This window comes from Dipodomys merriami, unplaced genomic scaffold (genome assembly GCF_024711535.1).
Source record: "Dipodomys merriami isolate MVZ:Mamm:240054 unplaced genomic scaffold, mDipMer1.0.p SCAF_1, whole genome shotgun sequence".
In the NCBI taxonomy this organism is placed as follows: Eukaryota; Metazoa; Chordata; class Mammalia; order Rodentia; family Heteromyidae; genus Dipodomys; species Dipodomys merriami.
Genome location: NW_027202270.1, coordinates 87,941,780 through 87,963,028, shown reverse-complemented (window position 1 = coordinate 87,963,028; position 21,249 = coordinate 87,941,780). Strand labels below are relative to the sequence as shown.

General features: G+C 35.3%; 1 protein-coding gene across 1 annotated transcript; it reads left to right on the top strand.

Moving 5' to 3' along the window:
• The first annotated feature begins 1,264 nt into the window (after positions 1–1,264).
• LOC138805277 (olfactory receptor 4K15-like) lies at positions 1,265–2,245 on the top strand. Its single transcript, XM_069990307.1, has one exon. It carries the CDS (start codon positions 1,265–1,267, stop codon positions 2,243–2,245), a length of 981 nt encoding a protein of 326 aa, XP_069846408.1.
• The last annotated feature ends 19,004 nt before the right edge of the window (positions 2,246–21,249 follow it).

The following is a 21,249-nucleotide window of genomic DNA, read 5'->3' as shown; positions in this document are numbered from 1 at the left end:
ATCATGATATATAGTATATATTTGAAGAAGAAAGAAAGTTTTCTGAACTATTAAATTTAGCAAAAGGAAGATAAATGACTATCTTTAAATATTAATCTTACAAACTAAGTAAATACTCTGATGTTTCTAAGACTTTCCAGAATCAAATGGTATTCCAATGTCTGTTAATGGTTGTTTTCTTAAAAATACAAGCAGTGCTTTCAATTAAACTATTTGAGTCAAACTTTGATCAGAAAACAAAAACTTACAGAAAAAATCTGGATTGAATCTTCTGAGTAGCAGTTGTTTACAATATGAAGAATTATGTTGGGAGGATATGTGAGGAACTTGCACTTTCCTCCAGTGTGGAACTGGGATGGACTTGTGATCTTCAGTGAGGTTGGATTGGTTTTAATTCTTAGTCTCTTAAGTTGCTGTGATTTTTTAGATGCATTTCCTCCATTATATAAACAGCAGTTATAGAACAATTTTGCTCAATTCCAGGCAACATCTCAAATTTATCTGCAGCTTTTCTTTAACTTTATTGCCTAGTCTTGTCTTTCAGTTTCCTGAAAACTCTGCTGTTATCCTGCTATCAAGGGCCTCAGCCCTATCTCAGCTCCATGAAGACAACCCATCTAAGTTCAAACCAAACCCCCCAAATGTTGTGCTTGTTTCCATTTTATCAACAAATCTGTTTTATGGGTTATGTTCTTAGGGTTACTACAGTGTTTTCTCTGGGACCTTGGATCTGAATATAAAACACAACAAGCTTTAATAAGCACATACTAAATTAAAGATTTATGGACTCTCTCTCTTCTTAGGTAAGACACTTTGTAACATTATTGGCACAAAATTTATTACATGAGATTACATATTCCTTTCCTAAACTTTTAAATTTCTTCTTGAATCAATATTGCATTTTCTGAAGAAATAACATTTTCTTTGTAGATTATATTACATTTCAAATGACCATTCATTTATCATTTCACCAATTAAGCATCTTATATTTATATAATAAATGATTTAATTGCTCAGTATTTTTCTACTAACTGCTCGCAAACTATCTATCTTTTTGTAGTTTGGCACATTATCTAGCACTATTCATTTTATTTTGATTATTAGCCACTGTCTGAATATAGAGAGGTTTGCAAATTCAATGCCTACATTTGAGTCATAATCAAATTTCCTAAAAAGTGATACAAATCTTGGATCTTGAAACACTTCTTAATTCTTTGATTGATCTATCTTTTTTTTCTGTTCAGGTATTTGGAATAAGCTTGCAATGTCAATGAATCAATCTCGGGTAACAGAATTTGTGTTGCTGGGACTCTCCAGTTCCAAGAAGCTTCAACCATTTTTGTTTCTCATATTCTCACTACTCTACCTATCCATACTACTGGGCAACTTTCTCATCATCCTAACTGTGACCTCAGACTCCCGCCTTCATAGCCCCATGTACTTTCTGCTTGCAAATCTCTCCTTCATAGATATATGTGTTGCCTCATTTGCTACCCCAAAAATGATTGCTGACTTTCTAGTTGAACACAAGACTATTTCTTTTGAAGCCTGCTTGGTCCAGATTTTCTGTGTGCATCAATTTGCAGGCAGTGAAATGGTCATTCTCGTATCCATGGCTTATGACCGCTATGTTGCAATATGCAAGCCTCTCCACTATATGACAATCATGAGCCGCCGAGTGTGTATTATCCTTGTACTTGTTCCATGGTGTGTGGGCTTCATCCACACTACCAGCCAGCTAGCATTCACTGTCAACTTGCCTTTTTGTGGTCCTAATCAGGTTGACAGTTTTTTCTGCGACCTTCCTCTAGTGACAAAACTAGCCTGCATAGATACTTATGTTGTCAGCTTACTAATAGTTGCAGACAGTGGCTTTCTTTCGTTGAGTTCCTTTCTCCTCTTGGTTGTCTCCTACACTGTAATACTCATCACAGTGAGGAATCGCTCTACTGCTAGCATGGCCAAAGCCCGCTCCACACTGACTGCTCACATCACCGTTGTGGTACTATTCTTCGGACCATGCATTTTCATCTATGTGTGGCCGTTTAGTGGTTATTCAGTTGACAAAGTGCTTGCTGTATTCTATACCATCTTTACTCCCATTTTAAACCCAGTTATTTACACTCTAAGAAACAAAGAAATGAAGGCAGCTATGTCAAAACTGAAAAGTCGATATCTGAAGCCTGGTCAGGTTTCTACAGTTTTAAGAAATATTCTTTTTTCTGGAAACAGAATTAACTTATAATATTGTTACCATTTTAATATCATCTCTAGATATTTCTGAATGGAATTATTCTCATTTTAGCACAAATAATTTTGATGTATTGAAACACTGAGTAACTTGAATTTAAATAGTAGTTATTAAAATTAAAAATCAGAAAATAAACTTTGACAATTTATTCTCTTTTCCAGGTGTATATTTTTCTCTTTTTAAAATGTTTGCCCATTTATTCTCTTTTCCCTGAAAACAATGATGCTTAAATACCACGTTTGGAAACATAATAAGTGGGCCGATGTATACTGTAGAGATAATTGATTCATTACTTTTAAAGTATGATGTACAATTTTTGTTATACCATTCTTAAGAATTTATTTCATTCTTCTATTTTTAACTGATGACACATGGGATGATTCTATTAGGTGTTAACAGATCAGTAAAATGCAAAATTGAAAAGTTATGCAGAATGGAGTATTTGATTAATCACTTTCAGAAATTCTCTCTCGGTTTGACTTTTTTAATAAATACTGCTCATGGAGAACTAGTCACTTGAAAATTTTGTTAATGTTTTATTTGGTTGTATAAATTTAAACTTATTACTAGCATATAATATTCAGAGTTTCTGAGGTAAATTATTTCAATCTTTATTGACTAATGTAGAACTCGACTTCAAGTGAAAAAACCCTACTTCATATCTGTGTTTGTACTTACTGCTTTATCATCACTTACAAGATCCAGCGTTTTTAGAATTTGCCGCTACAAAGTTATTGTCGGTTTCTCCACTGACATTACAATCAAGATTTTACCATGTTTTTCTTACTGTGTTCTAATCTCATAATTAGGTGTAATGTTGGGTGATGGTTACAATATTAAAAAGAAATACAATTGCCATTACCTGAAATTTAAAAAGATTATTTTTTATTGTGAAAATACCATACAGAGGGGTAACAATTACATGGGCAAGACAATGAGAACATTACTTTTCAAGGATTGTTGCCTCCTCCTTTGTTTCCTCTTCCAATCCCTTCCTATCTCCCCATTTCCGCCCCCAACCCTTGCCCCCACCAAAGTTGTAAAGTCCGTTTTTCCATATAACAATTAGTATATCTCATTGTTGCAATGGCTTCACCTGTATCCCTAGTTAAACGATTTTTTCCCCTTCCCCTCCACAAATTATACCAACATCAAACACAGTGAAAGCAGGGGTTATACTGTGGGGGAGGGACATACAAAGCAACAAAGAAATAATCTTAAAGATATGTTAGAAACAATTGCATGAAAGCAAAAATGTTTGACTACTTATCTTGGGGTTAATTTCAACTAACATCAACTTATCTGAACTGTTCTGCTTGACTCAGACATATACTAGTTATTGCAAATAAGGGAAACCATGGGACCTATGTTTCTTTGGGCCTGGCTTACTTCACTTAATATAATTTTTTCCAAGTCTTCCATTTCCTAACAAATGGGGCAATGTCATTCTTTCTGATGGAGGCATGGAATGCCATTGTGTACATATAACACATTTTCTTGATCCATTCATCTACTGAGAGGCATCTGGGTTGGTTCCATAACTTAGCTATGGTAAACAATGCTGCAATAAACATAGTCGTGCTGGTAGCTTTAGTGTGGTCTTGTTTGTCAACATTTGGGTAAATGCCCAAAAGTGAGATTGCTGGATCAAAGGGAAGCTCTATGTGGAGTCTTTTGAGCAACCTCCATACTGCTTTCCAAAGTGGTTGAACAAGTTTACACTCCCACCAACAATGCAGTAAGGTACCCTTCTGTCCACATCTCCTCCAGCCTCTGTTGTTATTCGAGTTCTTGATTATAGCCATTCTAACTGGGGTGAGGTAGAATCTCAATATTGTTTTGATTTGCATTTCTTTTATGGCTAGAGAGGTTGAGCATTTCTTCATGTGTCTATTGGCCATCCTTCTTTCCTCTTCAGAGAATTTTCTTTTAAGTCTTTAGTCTATTTATTTATTTATTTATTTATTTATTTATTTATTTATTTGTTTGTTTGTTTGTTTGTTTGTTTGTTTGTTTGTTTAGTTAGTTGGTTTTCTAGGACTGAGGACCGAACCCAGGGCCTTGCGTGTGCCAGGCAGGCCCCCTTCCGCGTGCCAGGAAGGCGCCCTTCTGCTGGGGTAAACCTCTAGCCCCTAGCCCACTTATTTATTGGGCAGTTATTTCTTTGAAGATTTGTTGTTGGGGGATTTAATTTTTTGAGTTCCAGGTATATTTTAGATATGAGACCCTTGTCCATTGTATGGCTAGTGAAGATCTCCCAATCTCTATCACACTCACACTGAGTGCTTTACAGGTTTTCAATCTTTTCATTTACCACGTTTTCCAGTAGTGTTTGTACAGCTTTTTGGAAACTCTCCTCTGGATTATTCATTAACTGTTCTGTTACCTGATTATCATGAGTGGGATTTGAGATACCCGGACTTGCCATCTTTCTTGTTTTTCTCTAGCTTGTTCCTCCCATTTGGTATGAAAGTACCACCAATTTTGTGCCAGAACACTATTTTAAGGCAAGCATCAATCAGAGTCCAGTCAAAATGGCTGCAATCTAATTCAACAGATACAATCTATTCAACACCAAAAAACTATGGATTAATGTGATAAGAACACCAAAGAAGGATTCAGCAAGCCAGAAATGATTAGGTTTAGTGAAAATTGTGGGGAAAATAGGATTCGAGGGATGTGGAGAGAGAAAAGTACAGGGGATTTAACCAAGTCCTAATCCCAGAGAGGGAAATGGATTGGACTGAATGATAGGAGAGAGATTAAAAAAAACCAAGAAAAATGGAAAAACAAAAATTTAAATTAAAAAAATGAAACACTTAAAATTATGTAAGTATAAGGAAATTATATTGAGAGAAGTAAAGAATAGGATAAAATGGGAGAGATAAAGAAGAAACATGAAAAAATAAAAAATAAAAATTCTTAAAATTGAAATACTTGAAAATAATATAGGTATAAAGAGATAACACTATTATTAAAGAAGTTAAGCCTAAGAGGCTCTGAATTGAGTAATAAAATTCTGGATTAAGTATGTCCACAATCGGGGATAAGGTATATATTGGGGTTGAGCATAATAGCAATTAAGTCATGCAAAAAGTAAGAAAGAGAGAAAAAAGGAAAGAGAAAAAGATAAAAAGGACCAAAATGTCAAAAGACATTTTCAAAAGTACACACATACATATATATCTAAAATAATAATTATGAGAGAAAAAATAATATAAAACAAAATTTTTTAAAAAAGAAAAAGGGTACAAAAGAGTTCTTTGAGTTTTTTTTGTGGGGGGGAGGTTAGATATTGTATCTCCCTTGTGTCTGTAACCAGTCTCTTGGTGGAGTCTCTGGTCTGCTTGTAGTGTTTGGTTTTCCTGTGGCTTGATTGGTTTCTTAAGTCAGTTTGTTTGAGAAGGCAGACAGCTTTACCTTACCCAGGACTTTATGATGCTCCTCCCAGGCTAGTTCAGTGGGAGGGATATCTGCTTTGAGTATCACAGAAGAGGGAGATAGCTGTTTCTTCTAGTTTGGAGTTGCTGTGATGAGGCTACGTTCTGGATAGTGTTGAGGCCTTTCAGCAAACAGCAGCTTTTCCCTGATGGTTTAGCTCCTGAGACACTCACAGAACCCAGCCTGTTGCCATTCTCAGGGTTTATGTTTACTGAGTTTCAATTGTTTTCTAGGCTGCAGTGGGGAGGGGCAGCCTCTGGCTCTGTTTACCCAGTAGAGAAAGCCCTCCTCTGGGGGGCAGAGTTCCTCTGCCTGGCCTGGGTGACTTTCCCCTGGGTGGAGCTGAGCCTGGCAGGTCAGGTCAGGTTCCCATGACCTGGTAATGGCTCCAATTATTTTCTTCCAAGGCCTGAGTTGGAGCTAGCTGCTTGGCCTGGCCTTTGTCAGTATCAAAGATGGAGATCTTCTCCCATGGTGGGGGAGGAGCTGCCTTCCATGAGAAGGAGTGAGGATGTCACGGTTCTACTCAAGACAGACTCTTGATTCCTGCGCTGTCCCTGGTCTGTGATCAACAGGATGAAGATATCTGCTCCTTGACAGTTCTTGCTGGTTGTGAGTAGAATCTGCTCCCACTCAGCATCTGGCATCTTCGTCCTGGACTTTTTCTGTTGGTATGGTGGCCACAGCCACCACCGCAGCTGCCATACATGCGTCTATCTGCAAGTGCTCAGATCTGTCTCCTTGACCAAGCTGCCTGGATTTTCCCTCTCTGGCAAAACTCTCTGTACTGTAATGGCATATTTGATGTGATTCTCTGGCCTAAGACTATTGCCTGGAACACTAAAACTACTTTCTATATGAGAGCTTGTTTAGCCTTCAGTTTCTCCTCCACCATCTTCCTCTGGTCATAGGTTAGTCTCTCTGAGACCACTGTTCTTCCTCTTGAGCCACAGCGCCATTTCTGGCTTTTTATTCAAGTAAGAGTCTCACAACCCTTCTTCCCTGGGCTGGCTTCAAACCACAATCTTCAGATCTCAGCCATTTTTTTTGTTGGTCATGGGGCTTGAACTCTAGGCCTCAGCGCTGTCCCTGTGCTCTTCAGTTCAAGGCAAGCACTCTACCACTTGAGCCACAGTAACTCTTCCGGTTTTCTAGTAGTTTATTGTTGATAAGAGTTTCACAGAGTTTCCTGCCAGGCTGGCTTTGAACCATGATCTTCAGATTTCAGCCTCCTGAGTAGCTAGGATTACAAGTGTGAGCTTCTTTCGCCCAGCCCAGAACTCAGCCTTATAGGTGTGAGCTACATTGCCCAGTATTAATTTAGAGTATACTCTAATAGACTATTACCTCAACATTCTTTCCAATGGAGTATCAAGGAATACCTAAAGAGAGCCTCTTCAGCTTTATTTAGCTTGTTTCCCCTATGCCTAGAATGCTTATTTCTATTTTCAGTAGGACTTTTTGACTACATTTTTCTGTGTACTCAAACCCCTTACCGGAGCTTTCTTTTCATCCCCTTTAGATTCCCCCCATCACCCCTTTCCCTCTCACCCCTGGTTATAGACTGGAGGCTACTTGAATAACCATTATTGCTTCCTCTGTTTTCAATGTTTTCTTTTTCCCTACCAGGAGAACAAAAGAACACATCTCAGTCACACACAATCCACCTCTGAAAATAGTTTACCAAACAGCCAATTTTTCCAGTTTTTACCTGTTCATCAAGGTATCTGCTTAGCCTTGGTCTCCATTTTGTGGATTAACTTTAGATTTGAGTTTATCAGACAAGAGGGGACGTGGTTTAGCCTGATCTGGAAGTGCTGCAATAGAGCATCTAGACAATTCCTTCTACAGAAAGACTCCCAGGACTCCTTTGGAGTGACATAAACCATTCCAGATGATCCCCCAAATTGATATAAATTTCTCAGGACATTAGGGTGACATTTAGGAATAATGACACAAACTTGGAAGGAACTTGATAGTACAAGGTTTTACTACTACAAAAAAAGTGTTCAATTGATAGGAAGCTCAGCAAAGAAGCACCTCCTTACTTTTTGTTACTTTGATAAACATCATTTTATATGATCATATGCACGTAGCTATTGAACCTTTGTGATGCTTTCGTAAAGATATCCTCCTTTGGTCTTATTATGTGCATGTTTACAGTCCTGTTTAATTAATTTAATTAATTAATTTATGTTCAAGTGTAATTTTTTGACTTTTACTTTCCATTGTATTTACCTGTAGATTTATGGGCATATTCTAATTACTGCAAATGAAGGAAACCATGCAATCTATGTTTCTTTGTGTCTGGCTTATTTGGCTTAATATAATTTTTTCCAAGTCATTCCATTACATTTATTATTTGCTTTTTACTATGATATACACAGATTAGACCATCAACTCCTATATGATTACATGATTTCAACCATTGAAACTTTTAGTAATATATGAACTCTAGGTAACTGATCGATTTGGATGCAAAATTTTTAGTGTTATAGTTAGTTCCCTGAATACTTTCTTTGTGAGTAGCAAGTGTTTTTTTTCACAAGTTCAGATAATCTTTCTGGCCTGCTATAAGATTTCTAATTTAATTTCACACTATTGCTCATATGAGTAAAGCATTTAAGTTGTTGAATCTTTTCCATTTTACATTCCCCAAGAGTTGTATAGCTTACACATGAAATTGTCCAGGGAGACTTGTGTAACAGTACATGAACATCATTTTCTATAGGTAATTATTAGCTTGCATGAGCTGCTAAAAGATATAGGGCTGGGAAGTTGACTCAGTGTTTGCCTCGCATACATGAGGCCTTGGGTTCAATTCCTCGGCACCAAATAAGCAGAAAAAAGCCAGAAGTGGCACTGTGCCTCAAGTGGTAGGGCGTAAGCTTTGATCTGAAGAGCTGAGGGACAGTGCCCAGGCCCATAGTTCAGTCCCCATGACTGACAAAAACTTAAGATATACATTTCAAAAATAAGTTATATGTCTCGAGTCCATTTGGTGATTGTATATAATTTCTTTTATGCATCTCTTCCCTTTAAACTGTGAATGCCATCCTGTAAAGGGCATGAATGAATAGCAGAACATTACTTAATTTCTTATCTGACCCACTGTTACACATAATACCTTCTGCAATTCTTGCTCATCAAAGTTCCTGTCTTAACACATTACCTACAATATAGCACACATTTAAAAGCTTTAATAGTACTGTGAAAACCTAAAAAATTAAATTTAAATATATTTATCAAAATTATTTTCTATGTAGTTTTACTTGACAACAGGAAAATTATTCATCATATAGAAATAGAAGAAAGAAAAATTATGAATACAAATTTAAATACACTTCCCAATAGTTTAAACAGTTATTTTACTGCATAATCCCTGTTTCCCTCTTATTTAGCTAAAAGAATTTTAGTAGGCTACATCATTCCACTGCTGTACTAATTAAGTTAACTCTATTGTTTCTTTTATTCCATATTCTGAAATGTTTCTTTTTTTCTAGCAATTTATATTTCATTGTTCTCTTCTTTTGAAACATTGCTTTAGCCATCTTTGAAATGTATTATTTGATAATATATTGTGTGAATAATTAACAAACACTAAATGTAGATTTAACTGTTTTAGGGAAATAATAATATTTTTAAATTGTTTGATAAGAAATTATATATTCAGAAATAATAAGAATTCAATGTAAAAAGTAATTATGAAATAACTTAGGCCTCATGAAGTATGTGACATTTGAATATTTCATATTGCTACAGGAGCTTTTATTTTTAACTAGTTTTTAGTTGTCAGTAGATTTCTATATTCAAACAACAAATAAACATGCAAGTTTGAAAATTATCTACATTATGAATAAAGATAAATAATGCTTTAATTTTCCCCATTTACTACAAATGCTTATTATATGTTTATAATACATAGTCTCTATGTACTTTTGTTGTGACAGGATGTTGAATTTTATCAGATACTTTTCTACATTTATTTTTATGATTTGTGTACCATATTGTTTGTTGACTTAAATATGCTGAATCATTTTTTCTTTTTTTAATTTAATTTTATTGTCAAGATGATATACAGAGGGGTTACAGTTACATACATAAGATAGTGAGTACATTTCTTGTCAAGCATTGTTACCCACTCTCTTTTCTTCTCACTTTTCCTTCTTCCCATTACCCCCCACCAAGTTATAAAGTTCATCCTTTTTTTCATATCTAAAATGAAGCCAACTTGATTGCATTATAAGAACTTTTTGATTTATTGTTAAACACATTGTTGTTAAAGCTCATTGTAAATGTGTATTCAAATATGACTTCACTTTGCATAATTCATAGGCACCATAAAATGTGTAATGGGTAAACACAAAGGTAAGATTTGGAACTATGTGTAGATGATAATTTCTTAGATATGACTGCAAAAATTATGAAAATAAAATAAAGTGGATTTCATCAAAATTTTAAAATTCCAAGGGCATAAACAAAAGTGTAAAACAGCAATCTACAGGTTGGAAAAATATTAACAATCTGTCTAATAAGAACTGTATGAAAATATTTTAAAACATCCAATTAAATAAGAAAAAGCAAACAAAATCATAGCAAAAAATTGACATATATATTTCTCCTATTCCAAAAAAAGATAAGTTACCAACAAACAAAAGGTAAATAACACCAGAGAAATGAACATTAAAATCACAATAAAAATTAGACAACTTCTCTATAATGTCTAACATAAATAAGAGAAAAATATATTGTGTGTGGGAGAAAAAAATGAGGGAGTGGGTAATAACATTTGACAAGAAATTTGCTCATCTCTTTACTAATGTAACTGTATCCCCTCTGTACATTGCCTTTACAATAAAATAAAATTTAAAAAAGAGAAGAAATTGAAATGACGTTGTTATTAAAAATACTCTGTCCCCTTTGGAAAACAAATCAATTCTTCAAATTGTTAACAAGAATTAACATGTGATAGAAATTTTACCATTAAGTATATACTACAAGAACATGAAAACACATTTTCACATAAAAGTTGCTCATGCATGTATATAGTAGCATTATTCATTACAGTCTGTAAATGGAAAAAAGAAAAATGTCTGTTAATTGATAAAGGAACCAACAAAATAAAATATGATGTAGCCATATATCAGAATTTTCTTCAATTGTAAAAAATATACCTGGTACAATGTAAGTGAATTTTATAACCATTATGCTTAAGTGAAATAACGTAGTTATAAAAGCACATCTATGGTGTGATCCCATTAACCTACATAATAGAAATGGAAGATAAATTATGGATACTGATGACTAAGGAGACAAGGAATTGGGGGATGAATTCCCAATTGAGTAAATTCTTGAGACCATAAGAAGGAAATTATATCCAACAATTTCAGTAGAAGTAAAAATAGCTGATAATCCCCAGCCATTATCTGATAATCTTCAGAAAGCACAAATGGAATGTCAGGAAAGATAATGGATGATTCATTCCACACAGAGGTCTTTAAATGCATTTTTATATATCATGAATTAAATTGTACAAGGGGTCTTTATCAGGACAGCTTAAAAGTTCCTATAGGGAGTAAATAGACCAATCTTATGTATTATCATTTAGAGAAAAGAAAATGAAACTGTTTCTTTTTCATTTAATGAATTCAACACAATAATTATTACAAATCGAACAAAGATATTACTGAGAATATAGATAGATAGATAGATAGATAGATAGATAGATAGATAGATAGATAGATATAGATATAGATATAGATACAGAATATATTTAAAATATATGATAAAGAAAAAAATTACTTAGTACTTGGTAAAAATGTCAATATGATTTTTATTTAAATTCCTACAAGAGGAGAAAAAGAATATTAGCATAGAACTGACCACAACTACAAACATAAGAGAGTTGGGGACTTATATCCAGAAAAATGGATGGAATGGTGATGGAAAAGCAAGTTGGAAATCTCTAAGGGTGTCAGTGAGTGAAAATATAAACTGATTTAGCAAGATTCTTGCCAAAGACAGAGAAAGAACTTGATCAGATTTTGAAGATAGGGAGATTCATGGTACACTTATTCTATTTTCCAAATAGAATTAAGTAAGCTAAAACAAATCAAGTTTGTGTACAGAGTTGTGAAGAAAGTTAAGGATGATTGAAATTATGATTGCACAAGCTATTATAAATACTCTCTATAAAATATATACTATCAGCTATACAGTATATAAATATATATAATGTATTAAAGGATATGTAAAAATACATATAACATACTGTAAGTATATAACTATGTAGGCAAGTAAACATATTAATTCATAAATCAAGCATATTAGTATTTGAAAACTCTAAGTAAATTGTATGCTAAAACTGAATATTACAAAAATTAATATATTTTGTTTACTGTAAGTCTATATGTATATAAAAATTGATCCCCTATTGATCTATTAAAAACTCAATGTCCTTACCAATTACATTTAAGGAAATTGAGAGCTGAACTGTAGGGAGCCGGGGCGAGACTCCGCCCACTCCCTTGCAGCTTTGAGGTAACCACTCCCTTTCAGGCAGTGCTTGGCGGGACGGCGGGTCCTGGGCTTTGCGCATGCGCGAGCCATGTAGAGTCCCCAGCCAATCCCGTGGCACCTGGTGACGGTGAAAGGCAGACGACCAATGATAGAAAGACCCGTGTTCCTATTCCCTATATAAGTGGCCATGTTTCGGGTGCATGCTCTCTCGCGCCCAAGCTCTCCTACAACTAAAAGGCTCTCCAATAAAGCGTGATCTGAGAAGACTCCTGGTGTGGTGGTCGTTTTTTCTCGCTGGTCGAGTAGACGGTCGCTACACTGAACCTAAAATATTTCCAGAAATATGAGATATAGAATACACATTCTAGATCAATTATAATATTAAGCATCAGTAATATATAATATATAATATACACATAACGATGATAATATTACTATTCTAAATTAAACAACACCAGAACTCAGAATCTAATATAAATCCTACAGTAATTAAGACAGTGTTACATGTTTGAAGAATAGAATATTAGTTAAGAGTTGAAGCCCACACATATACAATTAACATCGATATATAGCCTCCACTAAGTCATTTAAATGAATATTTTTAAGTCAATTGACTATTCAGATTGTGGAAACCAACTGATAATACTATATTTCAAACTACCAAAAAAGTTTTTTAAATGATTTATATTTCTATCAAGTGTAATATGGCGTAGTTGTAATATTGTTCTGCTTTGCGTTTTTTTAAAATTTTATTTACTGTAAAGATGTAGAGAGGGGTTATAGTTACATGAGTAAGGTAATGAGTACATTTCTTATTGAATAGTTTTACCCTCTCCTTTGTTATTCTCCTACTATTCCTGTCCTCTCTTACCTCCTCTACTCCTCCCCCACCTCCAAAGTTGGAAAGTTCATTTCCAGCATTGTGTTTTTTGAGTATCACTGTTGCAATGGGTGTCCTGTATCCTTGTTTCAGCATTTTGTTATTCCACTTTCCCTCCCCAAATTAGATAAATGTATATACAAGATGCAGGGTACCAAAATCAAATACAATGACAACTGGGGATATACCTTAGGGGGAAGAACATACAAACAAACAAAAAATCACATAATACATGAAAAACAACAACAACAAGGAAAAAATACGTGTATCCATATCTTTGGCTTCATTTCACATAGCATCAACTTATATGGTTGTATGTACATACCTTTTGAACTTTTCTGCTCATCTGATAAGGTTATCCTAGATCTACACTAATTATTGTGAATAAGGGAAACTATAGTACCTTTGGGTCTGGCTTATTTCACTTAATATGATTTTTTGAAGTCTTTCAACTTCTTAACAAATGAGGGGGTGTCATTCTTTCTGATGAAAACATAGAATTCCATTGTGTGTGTGAGTGTGTGCGTGTGTGTGTGTGTGTGTGTGTGTGTGTGTGTGTGAGAGAGAGAGAGAGAGAGAGAGAGAGAGAGAGAGAGAGAGAGAGAGAGAGAGAGAGAGAGAGAGAGAGAGAGAGAGAGAGAGAGAGAGATCACATTTTCTTTATCCATTCATCTACTGAGGGTCATCTGGGTTGGTTATATATCTTAGCTATGGTGAATAATGCTTCACTAAACATAATTGTGCTGGTAGCTTTAGTATGGCCTTGTGTGATCATTTGGGTAAATGTCCAGAAGTGGGATTGCTGGATGATCAGGTACCTCTAGGTGTAGTCTTTTGAGGAACCTCAATAAACAAACAACAAACAAATCTCCAGAGTAATAGCATTCATTCCCTTTTGGCCACAACAGTGTAGTAGCATTCCCTTTTGGCCACATCCCCTCCAGCATCTTTCTAACTGGAGTAAGGCAGAATTTCAATGTTGGTTTGATTTACATTTCTTTTATGGCCAGAGAAGTTGAGCATTTCATGTGTCCATTGGCCCTTCTTATTTCTTCCTCAGAGAAATCTCTCTTTAAGTATTTAGCACACTTATTAATGAAGCAGTTGTTTCTTTGAAGATTTGTTTGTGGGAGCTTTAAATTTTTGAGTTCTAAGCATATTTTTGATATGAGGGTCTTGTCTGTTGTATGTATAGCGAAGATCTTCTCCCAATCCATGGCCTTTTTATTGATTTTGCTAGGTATGTGCTTTGCCATGCAGAAGCTCTGCAGTTTCATGCAATCCCATTTAACCAACCTTTCTTTGATTTATTGTTTTATTAAGAAAATTTCCGCCTATACGAAGGAGCCCTGAAGAGTTTCTCCTATTCCATCCTGTAATGTTTTCAGGTGTCTGCTTTTACTTCCAGGTCTTTGATCAATTTGGATTTAATTCTGGTGATGAGTGATAAATAAGGATCTAACTTTAATTTCTATAGATGTTTAACCAGTTTTGCCAGCATCATTTACTGAAGAAGCTGTCTTTCTTCTGTTCTATTTTTTGGGCTCCCTTATTGAAGATTAGGTGGCTATAGGTCTGTGGGTTCATTTCTAGGACTTCAGTTCTATTCCATTGGTCCTCAGGTCTGTTCTTCTGCCAGTGCCAAGCTGTTTTTGATTACTATGACTTTTGGGTAGGGTTTGGAATTTGGTATTGTTATTCCTCCAGCACTGTTCTTTCTGCTAAGGATTGTGTTTGGTATTCATGATCTTTTATTGTTTCATATGTACTTTTGGATTGTTTCTTCTATTTCATTGAAGAATGAGGTTGGAATATTGATAGGTATTGCATTGAATTTGTATATAGCCTTTAGCAATATTGCCATTTTCACAATGTTAATTCTCCCAATCCAGGAGCATGGGAGGATTTTCCACTTCTTTAGATCTGCTTTAATTTCCTTTTCCAGGTTTTTAAAATTTTCATCATAGATGTCCTAAACTTTATTTTGTCGGTAGTGGGGCTTGAACTCTGGGCCTGGGCACTCTCCTTCAGCTCTTCAGCTCAAAGCTAACTCTCTACCATTTGAGCCACACTGCCACTTCCAGTTTTCTCGTGGTTTATTGGAGATAAGAGTTTCATGGATATTTACGCCTGGGGTGGCTTTAAGCCATGATCCTAAGATCTCAGCCTCCTGTGTAGCTAGGATAATAAGCATGAGCCAACATTGCTGCAATCCTTCACTTCTTTAGTTAATTACTAGGTATTTTATTTTTTGTGGGGCTCTTACAAAAGGAGTTGCTTTCTTGATTTCAGCCACACTCCACTTATTATTGGTATACAGAAAATCCATTGATTTTTTTGTGAAAATACCATATAGAAGGGTTACAATTACATGAGCAAGGTAATGAGTGCATTTCTTTTTTTATTTTTATTTTTATGAGTACATTTCTTATCAAGCATTGTTGTCTCCTCCTCTGTTTCCTCTTACCATCCCTTCCTATCTCTCTTCCATCCCTGCAAAGTTCGTTTTTCGACATAATGTCTTGTACATCTCATTGTTGCAATGGGTCCACCTGTATCCCTGTTTAAACAATTTGTTTTTTCTTTCCCCTCCACAAATTATACCAACATCAAATACAGTAAAAGCAATATTTTGAGGGTTAATTTTATACCCTGCTACTTTACCAAAGTTTTGTATCAGCTAGAGTAACTTGGGAGAGTAGTTCATGGGATTCTTTAAATACAAGATCATGTCATCTAGAAAGAGGAAGAGTTTTACTTCATCTTTCTGTAGTTGGATCCCCTTTATATTTGCATCTTGTCTTATTGCCCTAGCCAGGCATTCTAATACTAAATTTAAGAGGAGTGGAGAGTGGACATCCTTTCCTAAATTTAGAGGAGATAGCTTTAGCTTTTCACCATTAAGTATAATGGGAGTTGTAGTTTGTCATTCACAGTCTTTATTATATTGAGGAATGTTTCATGGATTCCTAGTTTTTCCAGAGCTTTCATCATAAAGGGGTGTTGTATATTGCCAAATGCATTTTTTTGCATCTGTTGAGGTAATCATGTGGTTCTTACTTATTCTTGCTCTTGTTGATGTGATGAATTACATTAATTGATTTGCGTATATTAAGCTAGCTTTGCATCTCTGAAATTAATCCTGTTTGATCATGGTGTATGATTTTTTTATGAATTGTTGAAGTTGATTGGCCAGAATTTTGTTGAGAAGTTTTGCATTGATGTTCATTGAAGAAATGGGTTTCTAGTACTCTTTCTTTGATGAGTCTCTGTCTGTTTGGGGGATGAGGGTTATGATGGCTTCATAGAAAGAGTTTGGTAGTGAACTTTCACTTTCAATGTCAGTGAAGAGTTGGAAGAGTATTGATGTGAGTTCTGCCTTGAAGACTTTGTAGAATTCAGATATAAATTCATCTGATCCTTGGCTTTTCTTGAGTACTGTCTCTTATTGCTGTTTCTATCTTAATGCTTAATATGGGTCGGATAATTTGGTTTAAATCATCTTGGTTTAGTTTGGGCATATCATTATTTGGTAGAAATTTTTCCAATTTTTCCAAATTCGCAAACATTTTAGCATAAAGGTTTGAGACCTATTCCCTTTTAATGTTCCGAGTCTTGGTTGTAAAGACATTTGAGGTGATATTTTTATTATCATCTCTGATTTTGTTTATTTGGGTGTTCTTTACTTATTCTGGTAATATTTGCAAAAAGTCTGTCAATTATGTTTTTTCGAAGAACCATCTCTTTGTTTTGTTGATTCTATGGTTTTTTGGACTCTAATTCATTTAATTCAATTTTAATTTTAAGTATTTATTTTCATCTACTGGTTTGGAGTTTGGCTTGTTGCTGTTTTTTCAAGGAGTTTCAGGTTCATCATTAAATTGTTGGTTTGACATCTCTCCAATTTGTTGATAGAGGCACTCAGATCTATACATTTTCCTCTGAGTAATGTCTTTGCTATGTCCCAGAGGACCTGGTCATTTATATGTTCATTTTTGTAAAGAATCATGTACATTTGAATATCCTTTCTAATCTTTTCCATGATCCACTGGTGGTTCAACAGTGTGTTGTTCCATCTCTATGAGTAACAGGATTTTTTTGTGGCTTTTGGTGTTGAGTACTAATTTTATTTCTTTGTGGTCTGAGAGAATTCAGGGCATAATTTCAATGTTTCTGAATTTGGACAGATTTGCTTTGTGACCTAAAATGTGGTCTATTTTGGAGAATGTTCCATGTGTTGTTGAGAAGAACCTGTATTCTGGTGTTGCTGGGTGAAATATTCTGTAGATTTCTGTTAAGTCTAGTTGGTCTATGCAGTTGTTTAGATATGAGGTTTCTTTATTTTTGTGGGCAAAATGTGTCTCTTGAAGGGAGAAGATAGAAGAATCTTGTTTTTTGATCCAACTAGACAATCTAAGTCACTTAATTGGAGAGTTAAATCCATTAATATTGAGAGTTGGGATTGAGAGGTGTTTGGTAGTTCCTGCAATGTTACCCACCTTCTTAGGTGTGGTGCCTACTGGGCTGTTACTGTGTTTATCTGATTCTTTGTTTGGGGGTCGTTTCTTAGCCTTTATTGTGCTCTTGTTGATTTTCTATGTGTAAGACATCTTTAAGAATCTTTTGTAATGCTGGTGGAGATATACTATTTCAATTTTTCTTTGCTGTGGAAGGTTTTTAGTTGTCCCTCCATTATGAAGGAGAGTTTAGCTGGGTACACTATTGTTGGTTTATAATTGTCTTTAGGGCCTGGAATACATCCATCCAGGCTCTCCTTGCTTTCATGGTCTCTTGAGAAATCTGTAGTTATTCTAATTAGGTTCCCTTTATTGGTGAATGATATTTTATCCCTGACAGACTTATGGATCCTTGCCTTAGTCTCTATTGCTCTATTGTGTGGATTACAATGTGATGGTGGGATGTCTTGTTCTGGTCTCTTCTGTTTGGGGTTCTAAGGGATTCTTGTATCTGAATAGGCCTTCATGTATATTTTGGAAGTATTCTGCTAGGATTCTGTTAAATAAATTTCCTAGACCTTTAGTTTCTGTCTGTGAGCCCTTCTCTACACCCATCAGGCTTAAATTAAGCCTTCTGATGGTGCCTTCTATCTGTTGAATGGATCTATAATGTCTAGGCTATCTTCAACCCCAGAGATTCGATCCTTTGCATGGTCTAACCTACTGTTAATACTTTCTACTTGTTTTTGTTTATTTCTTGTCCTTCTAATTGGTCAGATTTGATGGCTACAGTTCTTTCTTTGGTAAACTATATCATGCTCATACATTGCTCCATCATGCTCACACAGAGCCCTTTGCAGACTTTCAATCTTTTCATTAAGAATGTTTACCAGTATAGTGTTTGTAGAGCATTTTGAGAAATCTCCTCTGGATTATACATTAACTATTCTAATGAGGTTCCTTGAATTGCAATTTTTCTTGTATTTCTATTGCTTGTTCTGCCTATTTGAGTATGAAAGCAAAACCAATTCTGTGCTAGAACTTTTAAGGAAAGCATCTACCCAGAACCCTGAGGTTCACTGATATTTTGACAAAGTCAAAATAAGAACAGATATAATCTAGTTCAACAAAATACAACTAGGGATCAATGGACTAAGAAAATCAAAGAATGAGATAGGGGACCAGAAATTAATAGGTATTGGGCGAATTATGAAGAGAAAATAAGATTAGAAGAATGTAGAAAGGGAAAGGAAGAGTGGGAAAATGTACAACCTAAATTCAGAAAGAGGAAAAAGAAAAAGGAGAAAAAACAAAAAGAAAAAAGAAAAATAAATTTAAAAATTTAAAAACTTAAAAATATATAAGTATAAAGAAATAATACTACAATTAAAGGAACTAAGGTTGAGAAATTGCTAATTAAATAATTGGTATCTGAATTAAGTATGAACACAATGAAGGAGAAGGCCTAATAATCAAAGATGGGTACATATCTGGGGATGAATAGAACTGCAATTAAGTAGTGTGAAAAAAGAAAAAGGACCAAAGGGGAAAAAGGAAAAAAGAAAAGAAAAACAAAGTAAAAATAATTTTAAAAAAGGGAAAAACAATTTTTAAAAGAATTAAGTAGAAAAAACGATTCTTTGATTGGGGGGAGGTGGAGATCTTGTGTCTCTTTAGTTCATATCCAGTCTCTTGGTAGAGTCTCTGATTTCCTTGTGGTGTTTGGTTTTCCTGTGGCTTAGTTGTTTTCTTAAATTTGTTTGTTTGATCAGGCAGTACTAAGGTCTGTCTTATCAGCCTGGAGACTTTGTGACCCTCCTCCTAGACTAATTCAGTGGGAGGGTATTCTGCTGTGTGTTTCACACAGGAGATAGCTATTTCCTCTAACTTGGAGTTGCTGCGAGGGAGCTTGAATGTGGGTGGGTTTGTGGTCTCTCAGCAATCAGTACCTTTTCCCTGAGGGGCTAGCTCCTGAGACACTCTTGTGGCCCATCCTGGAGCCACTCTCAGGATTTATGCTGTTTTCAGTTTCAAATTGTTTTTCTTTTAACCTACTGAAGCTGGGAGAACTACCCATGCTGCAGAAGGTTCTGTTTACCCCGTGAAGGAAGCCACCCCACCCTGGGTAGAACTTTCCCTACCTGGGAAAGGCAATATTCCCCTGTGTGTAGCTGAGCCCTGCTGGTCAGGTTCCTTTTCTCTGCTCAAAAATGGCTGGTCAGTGTCTGCTTCTAAGGCCCAATTTATCTGCTAGCTGCTCTGGCCTGGTCTTTGCCAGTAGCAAAGATAACATTTTACTCTGGTGGTGGGGGAGGGTCTACCTTCCAAATGCTGTTCTGTGAGGAGTGAGACTGTCTTGTGGGGTACCTATGATTTTCCCTCAGTTTTTGGCAGTCCATGGTCTGAGTCCATCTGTGGTCAGCAGGACGAAGATTTCCTCTCCTTGTCAGTTTGTACTGGTAGTAAGTAGAAGCCACTATCAGTCCATATCTGGTCCCTTTGTTCCAGGCTCTGTCTGTTGATATGGTGGCACCGGCAGTCACTGCCGCCATGGTCACTGGTGAGTGCTCGAATCTGTCTCCTTAAACAAGTTTCCTGAATTTTTCCTCTCTGGCCAAACAATCTGTGCTATGATGGCACACTTGGTTTGACTCTTTAGTCATGGATTTTTCACTGGAATACTGAAATTGGTTTCTTCATGAGAGCTTGGATAGCCACCACCTGCTCCTCTGACATCTTCCTCCATCTCCTGTTTTTAGTTTTATGATGAACTTTTATTCTGTTTTTAATGGTTGTCTCATGAACTTGCATTCCCATAAAATATACAGGTTCTTATTTACCTTAATCTTCACCAGCATTTTTTGTTTTTTGATACTTGCTCATCTGACATTAAAATATAATTTCATTTTAATTTCTATTTCATTTCTATTTCATGATGGAAATTTCATTTAGATTTGCATTATGAGAATTTAATCTTCACTTAGATTGCCTGTCATAGATCTGTTTAAGATTTTATTACAAATTTATACATTTATTTCTAATTTACTAGAATACATGTTTTCTAGAATTAACAATATCATTTATTAACATTTGTTGTGATTTCTACTTTCCATCTCTAATTTTATTAATTTGAGTCATTTTTCTTCTTCTTTTGATTAGTTTGGCCAAGTGTTAATATTTTCAAAGATTGGTTTCTTCTATTCATACACTTTTTTTGGTTGTGGGGCTTGACCTCAGGGCCTGGGCACTGTCCCTGTATCTCTTTGTGTTCAAGGCTGTCATTCTACCACTTGAGCCACAGCACCACTTATGATTTTTGAGTAGTTAATTGGATTGAGAGTCTCATGGGGACTTTCCTGCCAGGGTTGTCTTCAAACTGTGATCCTCAGATCTCAGCCCCCTGTGTAGCTAGGATAACAGGCATGAGCCACAGGTGCCCAGATAATAATTCATATTTTTTAGTTTCTATTTTATGAACATTTTCCCCAATTAAAATTTTGGGTTTCTCTCTAATATTTGGGGTTTGTGTTTATGTTTCTAAGAGCTTCAGGTTCACATTAGGGTCTAATGAACATTATAGAAACATGAAAATAGTCTGTTGATATTTACTTGAAATTGCTCTTTTAAAAAATATATACACCGTTATATACACATTCCTTTTAACCTGATTATTAATGCACCCAAAGAATCTTATGAGCTGT

What these genes read in the sequence shown, in the direction of transcription:
- LOC138805277 (XM_069990307.1), top strand. Translation starts at nt 1,265, where the DNA reads ATGTCAATGAATCAATCTCGGGTAACAGAATTTGTGTTGCTGGGACTC.